A 12,653-nucleotide genomic window follows, 5' to 3' on the forward strand; every position below is an offset into this window, starting at 1 on the left:
ATGTTTTGACACCATGGATCCACAAGTCCTTTAACTCATCCACCAAATGCTGCAAAAAGACATCTATTTTGGCCTTTGGATTGTTGGGACCAAGTATGATACAAGTTAAAAACATTTACAATCCTTTATGCATATTTTGGGACTCATGTTATACGGTGTCACGACTACAGGCTAACAAGAGTATGCGTTGCCGAAATTGAAACTCGGTGCGAACTCGTCAGAGCACAAAACTTATCTAACATTTATCGGCTTGCTCGTAAATGTAGGATGGACCCGATCAAAATGCTTCCAGACTTGTCTGTGAGATGGGTGTGTCACGATTTCTTCATCTTTCTTGTTACTATGCCAGGTCATGTGAGGGGTCTAACTCATTGATGCATACAATCATTTCAGCCTAGAGATCAAGGACAAGTAGTGTATCTGTTTCTTTAAAACTCTCTTTAATCGGCGTTTACTAATCTGTTCTTTTTCGACTTGGAACCTCAGTGATTTACAAAATCTACATTCAGTTAGGTCTGCATCCCTCTTGTAATTCAGCATACATCCATTCAAACAACAATCAATTTTCAACAAATTCATACCTAATTTTGAAACTAACTTCTTTGCTGTGTAGTGGTTGTGGGGGATGCCAGAAGTCCCGACAGATAATAGTTCGTTGCATAGGGTGGCCCACTTATCAAAAGACTCTTGCAAATAATTTGTCTCTGACTTAATAGTCATTATTTTAACACATGCAAACAACTACGAATGAACGCAACCCTCAAACAATGGTCTCATAGCAGATTCTAACCGATGATAAAATATCTTTACATTCGGGTTAAGCTCTTGTTCAGACTTTTCCAATTTCGTAACACTTGTTGTATCCAAAGTCATGTCTTCCATGTTTAGTTATCTTTCCACCCGAACTCTCGTTGATCGACAGCCAAACCTATTCGAATTCGAGGCAGACCGATTAATTCCTTGTTCATCCACTTCTACATGCTCCGTCCACATCGAATACCCGTCATTGTACCTGTTACAGTAAAGGTGAAGTATAATATCCGCAGGTCTTAGTCAGTCGACACTTTTCACATGGACACCTAGATACCCCTTCAGACCTAAACGGTTCCATGCTAAATACATGTCCAACAAACGCGTCAACCCCCTCAACGAATTCAATTTTTAATCCCCCCGGGTCCACTGTTATCCCTATCATACATCTATAGACGATGACTTGGAATCATATTGAATCATACACCCTAGAATTTGACGAACAAGACAAAATTATTACATTTTTTACAAAATCTGACAAAGCATACCCTATAATTAGAATCTTCTGCAAACCAAGTAAGATTTAAAACAAATCACACCAAATTTCGGCAGAACTTTTTCTTAATTTAGAGACATCCATAAAATAAATATAACAATTTTCACGGTGAAAAAAGCTGCAAGTATATATTAGAACAAACACAAATTCAATAACATATCAAATCCTAACCGTTGTAGTATGCAACGTGTTATAACCACAATTTTCCAGCAAACAAGGGTTTCGAGAAAGTGCCTCTACGCAATCTTCTCCCACTTCTGTCCTAAAATACTATCTTAGAAAAAGTAAGTCGAACATAAAAATTAGACAATTAATTATAATTAGAGATAGAAAACCTACCTGAAACACAGATGCACAGAATACGGAAGAAGCAAAATCTAATTAATCTTAGAGAAATACCACCGTCCTAATAAAAAAAATTATTAAACTCACAAAGTGAAACTAAATAATTCAACAAAATACACAAAGTCATCCACCAACAATATCAAACACTCTTAATCTCATCATACTTAACCTATATTAACATAATTATAATGTCTATTTACGATAAATTAACATAAGAAATCCTAATCACAAACTTCATTACCCTATTTTAATCAATAATTTGATAATAAAATACAAAACAAAATCCTAAACTCATAAAAGAAATTCAAAAAAATTAAAAATCACAATCCAAACCCTAACCACAAACTCCATTACCATAGTTTAATCAATAATTTGGTAAAATACCTAACCAAACCCTAAAGTCACACAAAAAATCTGAAAAACAGTAACAAAAATTATTTCAAATTATAATCACAAACTTCATTACACTAATTTAGCCAATAATTTCATAAACTATTTAACAAGAACTCTAAACTCACATAAAAATATTAATAAAATTAAAAAACTATGTTAAAATTATCTTTTATAGTGGCTACAGGATGCTGGAAGCGTGGTGGTAGTCGTAGTGACTGTGACAACAACGGCAATGGCCACCAAGAACAGCGGTGGCGTTCGCAACTTTTCCAGTAGTGACCAACAGCTCCAGCGGTGAAAACGTCTAGCGGCGGTGACACTAGAGGCTTTGGCAAGTGACGGCAATGCTAGCAGCACATCCTCCGACGAGAAAACACGAGAGGAGAGAGAGTCAACTCGGACAAGTAAGGGTGGAAAGTTCGCGTTTGAATTTTAAACTAGTGTTGTCGTCAGAATACTTTGACGGTAAATTAGTCAAACACAGTATTTTATTAAAGCGATTTACTATCGAAAAAATTCGACGATAAAGTTGGCGCCAACAAATTATATTTCGCGCCACTAATCACCGTCAGATTTAGCGTTGGAATATAAAATTCGACGGTAAATAAACATTTTGGGAAATCCAACCTGTCTTGTATTCGACGCAAAATCTGATGCTAAATCCACCAGTAATCATTGCTGCTAATTTGATGGTAACTCCGACGGTACTCAACATTTTTTTTGTAGTCAGGCCAGTGTATTCGGGATACGTATATTATTTAACAATTTAACTACAATGTTACATACTCATATTATTCTACTCATACGATTAATTTAATATTCAATTTAAAATATAGCTCGTAAATATAAAAATATAATTTTTAAAATAATAAAAAATTAATAATTTTATTTGAATTGATTTAAAAATAAAAATTAATATATTTTGTTAATTGTTAGTATGTGCGTGATTTGAAATCACTAATTTTAAATTAGTGAAAGACACAATTTACAACTATATATAATTGTATTTATAAGTATAAAAAATTTAATCTCAAAATAAAAAAAAATATATTTATAGATGATTTATCTCAATTTACAAAATAAAAATCGGTATAATTTATTATTATTTATATCAAAATAGATTGATTTATCTGTAATTTTTTTTATTACTACTTATGAATCATTAGAACCTTTTATTTTGTCTGACTGTCTTACGTTTCTAACATGAATTAAAAACGTACACATTAAAAAGAAGTGGATAATTGGAATTAGAAAAAGTAGTTATCTATTTCACCTTAATTCTAGATGCTAACGGTTTAGAGTAGAATTCGTTAATACTAAACCAATTCAAATTTTAACTGTCTATTAATTTTAATATTTTTAAAATTAATATAATTTATTATGATTTAAATAGTATTCATTTAATTTTATTTATCAATTTAATTAAATTTTATTCAAAAATATCAATTTAAAATTATTTTTGTATTTGGCTTAATTTAAAATTTACGTGAAATTGTGTCCTACCATTAATTTAAAACTAATAATTTAAAATTGCATACGTATTATTAAATAATTGTAACAAAATATATTAATTTTTATTTTTTAAATCGTCTAAATAAAATTATTAATTTTTATTATTTTGATAAATTAAATTTTTATACTTTTAAATTATATTTTTAAATTAAATATTTAATTAATCATACGAGTAAAATAATACCAATACATAATATTATGATTAAATTGTTAAATAATATACTTATTTGGGCTACACTAACAATCTAACATTAACTGCATTGTGGTTATATCTCAATTATTGAGTATTCGTTTTATGGACAACTGCGGTGACTAAGTACCCAAGATAAATTGTTTAATGTAATTTAGATACAGTACTCCATATATATAAAATTATGTACATCAATAAATATTATGTGTATTACGAATTTCAGTAAATAACATATTGAATTCATTTAAATAAAACAAATCTCTTAATTTTTGCTTAATTTATCTGTGGTAATAAATTTTAAATATTTAATAATTATTTATTTTATATTTTAAATTAAATATTAATTTTCAATCCTTTTTTATAGGATTGACACCACCATTTTAAAAATTAAAACATGTAAAAATTCTTCGTACCAAAAATTAATTTTATATAAAATTAACTGGACTGAATTTCTACTATTATAACAATTACCTTAAAAAATATTAGAATGTCAATAAAATTATTTGTTTATAGACGATAATTAACTATTAATATATGCTTGGCGTGAAAATAAATCAAATCAATCTTCAATGTTATAGGGTCTTATCTTTATATATGAACAAATTAAAATCAACAATAAAAGAAAAGAAAAAACAAGTCATCATCCCTAAACAGCAATTAAGTAATTAACAATACATCAATCTTAGACTTCCTCCATGCTCATCCCCCCCCCCCCCCCTTTTTTTCTCTTTTTTCTTCCCCCCTTTTCTCCCTTTTTTTTTATCGCTTGAAACTACATATAAACAAACAAAACCTATATATAAATGTCTAAGAAGAAATCAGACACGGATTATAAAGGTTCAGAACACACTGAAAAGAATGTAACTTTCGGTCCTCTTATATGTAACGAAGCACCTAAACTTTGGTTAATTATTATAAAAAAAAAATTATAACAGTTTTTATTTTCATATTTATTCAAAGATGATCATATTCTCAAAAGAAAAATACTGAGTTCAGGTCCTCCACTACCATCAGGATTCAACATGTAGAAAGCTTCCGAGTCACGGCTTCCAACGACTCGTTCAAACCTCGCTCTCATGTACATCAACTCGCCCTCTGACCCGCCGTTGCTTTCTTTCTCCCCGTCTTCCAGCAGCGGTATTACGCCCGCGCCAACGGACACACTCTGAACCGTTCTCAGCACGTGCCACTCACGCTCCCCGCACGTTCGCGACACCGCGTAACCGCACTTCCTACCGTTGCAGTACATAGTCCAGGCCGGCTCCTGGAAGAGCTTCCTGTGCCGGCCCCCGTGAGAGGCGGCGGCGTGGACCTTCTCGCACTCGAGCGCGATGCGGACGAGGCCGGAGGACATCTCCTTGACGAGAGAGGCGGTAGAGATGGCGAGCTCGAGGAGGAGGAGAGGCTCCTCCCGCGGGTCGAGCTGGACGGCGAAGGAGATATGGCCGCGGCGGTGGCCAAAGAGTGTTCCGGTGACTTTTCGACCAGTGGAAGGGGTTATGGAGAAGTTGGAAGGTATAGTGAAAAATTTGCATGCTGGGATCATTGTAGGGAAGGTGAAGATGCACAGGAAAGAGCGCATTAGAACTGAGAGTTTGTTGTTATTGTTGGTTCTTGTTCTTCTTGTTGTTGTTGGTGGTGGTGATGATTGGTTATTCTTGAAGGAGGAGGAGGAGGAGATGGAGGGGGAGGAACCTCGCCGTACGAGGAGCTTTTCGGCAACGTCGTCGGGGTCGGAGAGGCGGAAGAGGACGTGGTGGTTGGAAGGGGTTATTCTTCTGGTGCTTGTTAATCTTGTGGCGATGGTGCTGGTGCTTCTTTGGAGGATGAGGTTTTGTTCTTGTTTTCTCATGATGTATACGTGAGTGTTAATTACTTTAGTTTGTTATGGAAATGGAGAAGATTGAAGTTCTAAAAGAGAATGAGGTATTGAATTTTTTGGGAAAGAAAAGTGTTGGTTAGGAAGAGTGTGATTGAAGCTTCTAACGAAGAGAGAGAGAGAGAGAGAGAGAGAGAGAGAGAGAGAGAGAGAGAGAGAGAGAGAGAGAGAGAGAGAGAGAGAGAGAGAGAGAGAGAGAGAGAGGGTGGTTGAAAGGGGGCCGACAAGGGTGATAATAGTGTTGGCGTCGGGAGTAGGAGGGGAGGAATATAAAGGGGGATGTGGAGGCTTGTGCTTCATCATCATCATTTTTGTTGGACTTTAGTTTTGTTGCTTGACGAGTGATTTTTTTTCCACCTTCTTTTAAGGGTCCTACTCTACAGTCCAACATTATTATAATCTATGAGTAAACGGTTATTATTTGTTCTTTAAATTGATCTTAAAGATTTTTTAATAAAATTTATTGTTTAAAAATTTTAAATTAATCATGTTTTTATGTTAGTTTTTTTTATCATTTTGTTTGTTCATGCTGTGAAAATTTATTAATGTAATAAGTTGAATGACACCTCAACACATATCTAAAAATTTTAATTGAGTATTAATATGATTAATTTATAAAATTAGATCAAATTAATTTCAAATTGAAGATTTTTAATATCTCAAGTTCTCTCCACAATTAAGTTTTGATTTGATTTAATTTCATAAACTTATTATATTGATAGTCAATTAAAAATCTTAAATATGTATTGGAATGTCACTTAACGTGTTATATTAGTAAATTTTGACGCCATTAACAAATAAAATGACGGAAGAACTAACATAACTAATTTAAAATTTTTAAAAAATAAATTTGATTAAAAAAAAATTTTGGGACCAATTTGAAGAACGAATAATCTTTTAAAGACTAATTTGATTATTTATTTTATAATATATAAATTTTGTGAAAGTCTAAGTAAAAGCATTTGGGTGTATATGCTAAATGTTAGAATTTAACGAAATAAATAAATGGGAGAGAAAACATTTTATGATTGATATTTATGTGAGACTAATATAGATATAAAAAATTTTAGAGAACTAATTATAATATAATCCAACTCAATTCAGTTAACTTTTTTTGTTTCTAATTTAAAATTTCAGAAAATAAAAATAATTGGGAGTTGTTTTTTTTATGTAACTACTAACTAGTATGTTTTTTAGGCCAAGGATTCCTTGCTCCCACTTTTGTGTAGGTTTATCATTAACCACCATAAAAATAATTACAAAATGTACTCCGTTTTTTTTTTTTTTTTGAAAAGTTTACTAATTAGATTTTGATCCCTTTAATTTTTGTTATTTATACTTTTTCTCTTTATCTTTTAATTTCAGATTCAGTTCTAGATTCAAAGATAGCTCTGCGAGGGTAACGCGTTTTCTCATCTTCTTCTCTCTGGTTCGCTACCCTCGCCGCCACAACACGCGTCAGACGCCGCCGCTCCCTGCGTCCGCCGCCGCTCCCTGCCCCCGCCTCGCCCCGCTTCCGCCTCACCCTGCTTCCGCCGCCGCGCTACGCCTCCCAGGCTCAATAAGACAAGAGGTTTCTGCGGCCCTAAATCGCTCATCTGGTTCATCAGGTATACATCTTGATTTCATATTCCGAATCTTAAATGTGTTGTATATTAGGTATGTTTTCAACAATTTGTTAATATAAGAGATTTATTTTACTGTTTATAGACGAATCAATACCCGGTGGAACATGCTGAGAAATTTGGCATGTCGCCTTCCAAAGGTGTTCTTTTCTTTGGCCCTCCGGGCTGCGGCAAAATCCTGTTTACAAAAGCAATTGCAAATGAATTCCAGGCCAACTTCATAAGTGTCAGGGACCTGCATTGCTTCTGCAGTTGGCCTGGCATTCCAAGATCCACACGGTCCAAAATTCATAAATGGACCGAGTCATTTGTTGTCCTGGGAAAAAAAGAAGTCTCAGCTAAAAAGGGTTGAAGGATCTTAGAAATGGTGTTGCTTTGTTAATTAATGGTTGGAGATCATAGAAATGATCTGAAAAAACCAACAAAAAATTTCAAACAGTCCAAAATTGAAGCATGGACTAAGTTTTTTGTTGAAAGGGAAAAAGAAAGATTATAGCCGGTCAAATGGATGGGAGAGCATACATTGCTTTTTTAGTAAAATGGGTTGGATGGTCATACAAATTTGAAATTGTGCTCACAGTGGTTTACCTTAACTGGAATTTCTCCTTTTACTCTAAATCTAAATACATTGGCTTTAATTAAATATCATTATTGTTTGCAGGTACACTACTTAAATCTACTTAGAGTTTTTTTATAAGTTTATTATTATTATTATTATCTAATCAAGCTTTCTCATCATTTGCCTCCTGTAATGGGTGACAGATATCTGAGGTTGTCAATACTCAATTCCATGAAAGATCTGATAGATATCTGTCGGGAGCACAAAATTGGGGCAATTGGTAAATTTTAAATTGCTTTTGTTACTATATTACCCTATTGGGACCAAATGGACGGATCGTTTGTGCCTAGAAACAACATTGAAGAGGCTATACTTTTTTTAATGATTTTGCTAAGAAAAGTCACTCTAAATAGAATTGAGTGGGATCCTTCAATTTTGGACCACCTTTCATTTGCTCTATCTGTTTCTAGAGATTTGATGATTTTAGCCAATCAATTGGAAGAATTGCTTCCTGGAACTATCCATCGAAAGGAGAGGTTCTATGCTTTAGCTCTTTGTTATTACGGAGCAGGGAAGAACGTGGAAGCGCTGGATCTTCTTAGAAAACTGCTGAGTAATAGAGAGGACCCAAGACATGTTCCAAGTTTGTTAATGGCTTCTAAGATTTGTTGCGAGAACTTTAGTGTTACAAAAGACCCTGGGGTAAGCTTTGCTCGGATGGCACTTGAGAACTTGGATGGAAGATGTAATCAGTTAGAAAATATGGCCAATTTCTTACTTGGTGTTTCACTTTCTGCATACTCGAAATTGGCCATTTCTGATGCTGAAAGGGTTAAGAGACAATCTGAGGCACTTCATACCCTTGAAACTACCTGCAAATTGAGCAGAATGGAAGACCCTGTTGAATTATACCATCTGAGTTTAGAATATGCTGAGCAACGGAAGTTGGATGCTGCACTTCATTATGCTAAGTGCATTGTAAACTTGAAGTTGGCTAATGTTAAAGGTTGGTTACTGTTATCTAGGGTATTATCCGCACAAAAGCGGTTCTTAGATGCCGAATCATTATCAATGCTGCTTTGGATCAGACTGGGAAATGGGATCAAGGTGATTTGTTACGAACAAAGGCGAAACTTCAGATCGCTCAGGGCCAGTTAAAGAGTGCCATTGAGACATACACTCAGCTTCTTGCTGTTCTTCAAGTTCATAGTAAAAGTTTTGGTTCTCGGAATAAGCTATTTAAGGTTTGTTTTCTTAATTTTTCCAGTCCCAAAATACTTTTTCATAGTCATATTGCTTTAAGGTCCTTACCCTTTTCCATACCATTGGTGACAGGACAAGATCAGATTAGGAATTTGGAAGTTGAAGTATGGCATGATCTTGCTTATGTATACATCAGCCTTTCACAGTGGCGTGACGCAGAGGCCTGCCTTTCAAAATCTCGGGCCATCAAACTATACTCTTCTACTAGATGTCATGCAATAGGGTAATATAGTAACAAAAGCTTATTTGGGACAAGGATTCTGAACTTAGGAAGGATAATATTTATGCAGATGATGCCACTTTCATTGTCTAATGGTCGAATTGCTTATTAATATACAGATCAAACCTGTTCTCACTTCTCATTTCACTTTTATATATATTGCACTCACCTTTTCTGTTTTTTAATAAGAAAAGAAACACATTTTCTTCTCTGTATATCATCGTTATTTACAGAAATAAAATATATAGGTTATGAATAATTTATATTAACCGATAAAGTAAAGGAAATTAGTAATATAGAATTGTAATATATAGAAGATAAATTAGTGTAAACTAATGAAACATAGCTTAGTAATTTGTCTTTCAAAAAAAACATTAAAAATATCTAAAAAGAGAATCCCTCATTTCTAAATGTCTTCATGCTCTGCTTCCACCTTGGTCCTATATTGCCAAGCATTTTCTTGTATTACGAGACACAAATCGTTGTATTCCTCTAAAACCAGATCCACGGCAAGTCTCATTCGTGTGGAGTCGTTAATCTGCTTAGAGCACCAACAATATAATTCTAATTAGAAGTGTGTTGAAAAAATTATGTTAAAAATACTTTCTTATAAATATGACCTGAATGTTGAAGTCATCTTGTAAAGTACATTCTCTCATCCAACCGGTCACCCAAACTCCGCTATCATTCCTATGATAAAAAGCATTCAACAAACAGTTATTATATACATATAAGATATAATCTATTGAACGAGTTATGATATTTTAAAAAAAAATTTAATATTAGACTTACGATCTATTTTTTTGAGTGGGTAGGCCAAAAGGTGTCATAGGCCAAAAAGGGAGCAATCTACAACTTTAGACTTATCATCCTCAAAAATATGATCATCTAACATCACTTCTAAATAAGTTGCCTGTACAAGAGTGAATTCATAACAAAAAAAGAAGAATGAATTGTAAATGATTTAAATTGACTAGGTGTACTAGTTACAACAAATAGTTATTTAAATTGTTAAGTTGTTAAGTGATTTTAAATCATTGAGTACTGATTTAGAACAAATAATTACCACTTTAATTGCGTTCCTTTTGCGTTGTTGATGTTTTTCGACAGAAGGCAGTGAATCCAATATGATTAGGCGACGACTCGTAAAGTCAACAATAACCAAATACCAATGTAGTTCCTCACAGATAGGGATAAACACCTGCGATAAACCTTAAACCATTATAAACACTAAAAATAGATAATAGTACATTAATGGAAAACAAATTGGTCACTCGTACCCTAATGACGTGGCTAATTTTCAGTGACATATATGCTCCAAGAAAATCAAAGATAACCTCTGCCGGTGTATATTTGTCGCTTAAAGCATATCGCTGCATACAAATAAATATTGTTAAATGAAAATATGCTTTCAATTTAACAACTATTTTTGAACTGCTAATTTAATTATACACTTTACCATGTGAGTACATAGCACGGGTTAGTCTAGAAAAAAGAACTTCTTTTAAATTAGTATATCCAATCAAACTATTAGACCAAAATATTAACTAAGAATTTCTTTATATTATAGGGATAACTTTACTGCAAAATGTGTAGGCATGAACCAGCAAATTGGATCCTCATTCCTACGTCGAAATATACGTGTCATCATAAGTGCCACCAGGTTATAACCTACAATATGTTACAATTATATGTAAAACATGTTTATTGGTAATAGGGGATTAAAAATATAATTACAAGAAAAAAAATAATATGCATTTACTCGTGATTCGACACATCTCTCTGGGACAAGACATCTAAAGGTACTTCTGTAACCCTTTTCATTTGAGATTACCAACTCTTCAGAACTGCCAAATTCATAAAATGGTTAGCTGGGAGAAGCATAGAATTTTTACACCATTACATTATACACATAATCATTAACCACACGTACGGATCTAACGTATCCGAAAAAATATAGGCTGCAACAGCTACTTGAGATTCGGTTAACATCATCAAAGCAGTAGGCTCAAATGCAACAAGTGTCCACCACTGAAGATGAAAAAAATAGTTTCAAGGTTATACTAAAAAATAAAGAAAAAAGAATAAATAAACGAAAGAAGAAAAAAATTAAAGTTACCTTTGGCAGTACAGCTCCTACTCTAACATGTGATTGTCCATTAGGTGGAGTTGTAGCTTCACGAATAATATCCAAGTGGAATAACTTCTTGGGTTGAATTGGCATGATACCAGTAAGATCACTAGTTTTTGTACTTTCCGAAGAATGCACAACTACAGTAGGATCCAACATGGAACTACTATTTGTGGAAGTTTTCTGTTGTCCCATGATCAAATCAATTTTTTGGTGTAGAACATGAATGACCGATTCTAAATTTTCTATCCTTTTTGTTATATCGTTAAACATACTCTTGAACTGCATATTTTTCGATGGAGCCATCTTCTACTACTCACTCAGATAGTAGTATTTTGTCTTGTACGGTATCATATAACCCCTTAGGATGAATATATAGCAAATTCGGTTATAAAAGATAAGATAAGATAAACATAATACAAATTTTAATATATTTTATTTTTATTTTTTTTTTAAAAGTTATCTAATTAGAGTAAGAAGATAAGTAGTTAAGAATAATAAGATTGCATAAAAAAATCTAATATTATCTTTTTCAAAAAGATAATATTAGAATTATAAAACAAGAATTTACTATTAATTTAATACAAGATAAAGGCAGGTTGTAATGTATGCCGTGGAAACTATTTTAAGTTTGGGTATATATTTTTTTTTAATTTAAAGTATAATGACAATTTTTTGTTATCAAATTTAATTTTAAATTTTAAAAGAGAACTAGTTGTGTGAAACATAATCTTAGACCTATATATAAACGCTCAAGCATTGAACACTATTAACTATCTCTACTAAAATTAAAATTACAATCTAATAGAGCAATGGAAGAAAAAGTAGTAGACGATCACATTGGATCTTCTTCGATGGAAATTATTGAAAATTCTCCGTTGAAACAAATACTACATGCCATAGAGGTAATATATCCAACTCATGATAGTATTGCAATGTTATTTAATTATACCAATGCTAATTTTCTATTTTATAATGTAGTCTTTATCCAAGAGAGTTGATGAGATGGAGAAGGCAAAGTGGATGGCGAAGAAGTCACTTGATAGATTAACTGCCCTTCAATGTAAAACTGATGAGAAGCATGAGAAATTTGACAATACGGACCTATATGAGATGAAGAATAAACCCTGTGATGATGTAACGAAGAAAAACTCTAGCCCGTTGCAAGTAAAGTCCGAATATTCTGTGTTCACGGATTTATCCGACGAGAATAAGGACGTTGAGATTTTG

The 12,653-nt window shown here is 33.1% G+C and overlaps 1 protein-coding gene and 1 pseudogene across 1 annotated transcript; one reads left to right on the top strand and one right to left on the bottom strand.

Moving 5' to 3' along the window:
- Positions 1-4,602: 4,602 nt before the first annotated feature.
- On the bottom strand, positions 4,603-5,806 carry LOC130969765 (protein MIZU-KUSSEI 1). The gene has a single exon (XM_057895648.1). The coding sequence runs from the start codon at positions 5,596-5,598 to the stop codon at positions 4,711-4,713; it is 888 nt and encodes a 295-aa protein (XP_057751631.1). The 5' UTR covers positions 5,599-5,806; the 3' UTR covers positions 4,603-4,710.
- Positions 5,807-8,136: 2,330 nt separating this feature from the next.
- LOC130965627 (protein NPGR2-like) lies at positions 8,137-9,299 on the top strand (annotated as a pseudogene).
- Positions 9,300-12,653: the final 3,354 nt, after the last annotated feature.

This window comes from Arachis stenosperma, chromosome 3, assembly GCF_014773155.1.
Source record: "Arachis stenosperma cultivar V10309 chromosome 3, arast.V10309.gnm1.PFL2, whole genome shotgun sequence".
NCBI lineage: Eukaryota > Viridiplantae > Streptophyta > Magnoliopsida > Fabales > Fabaceae > Arachis > Arachis stenosperma.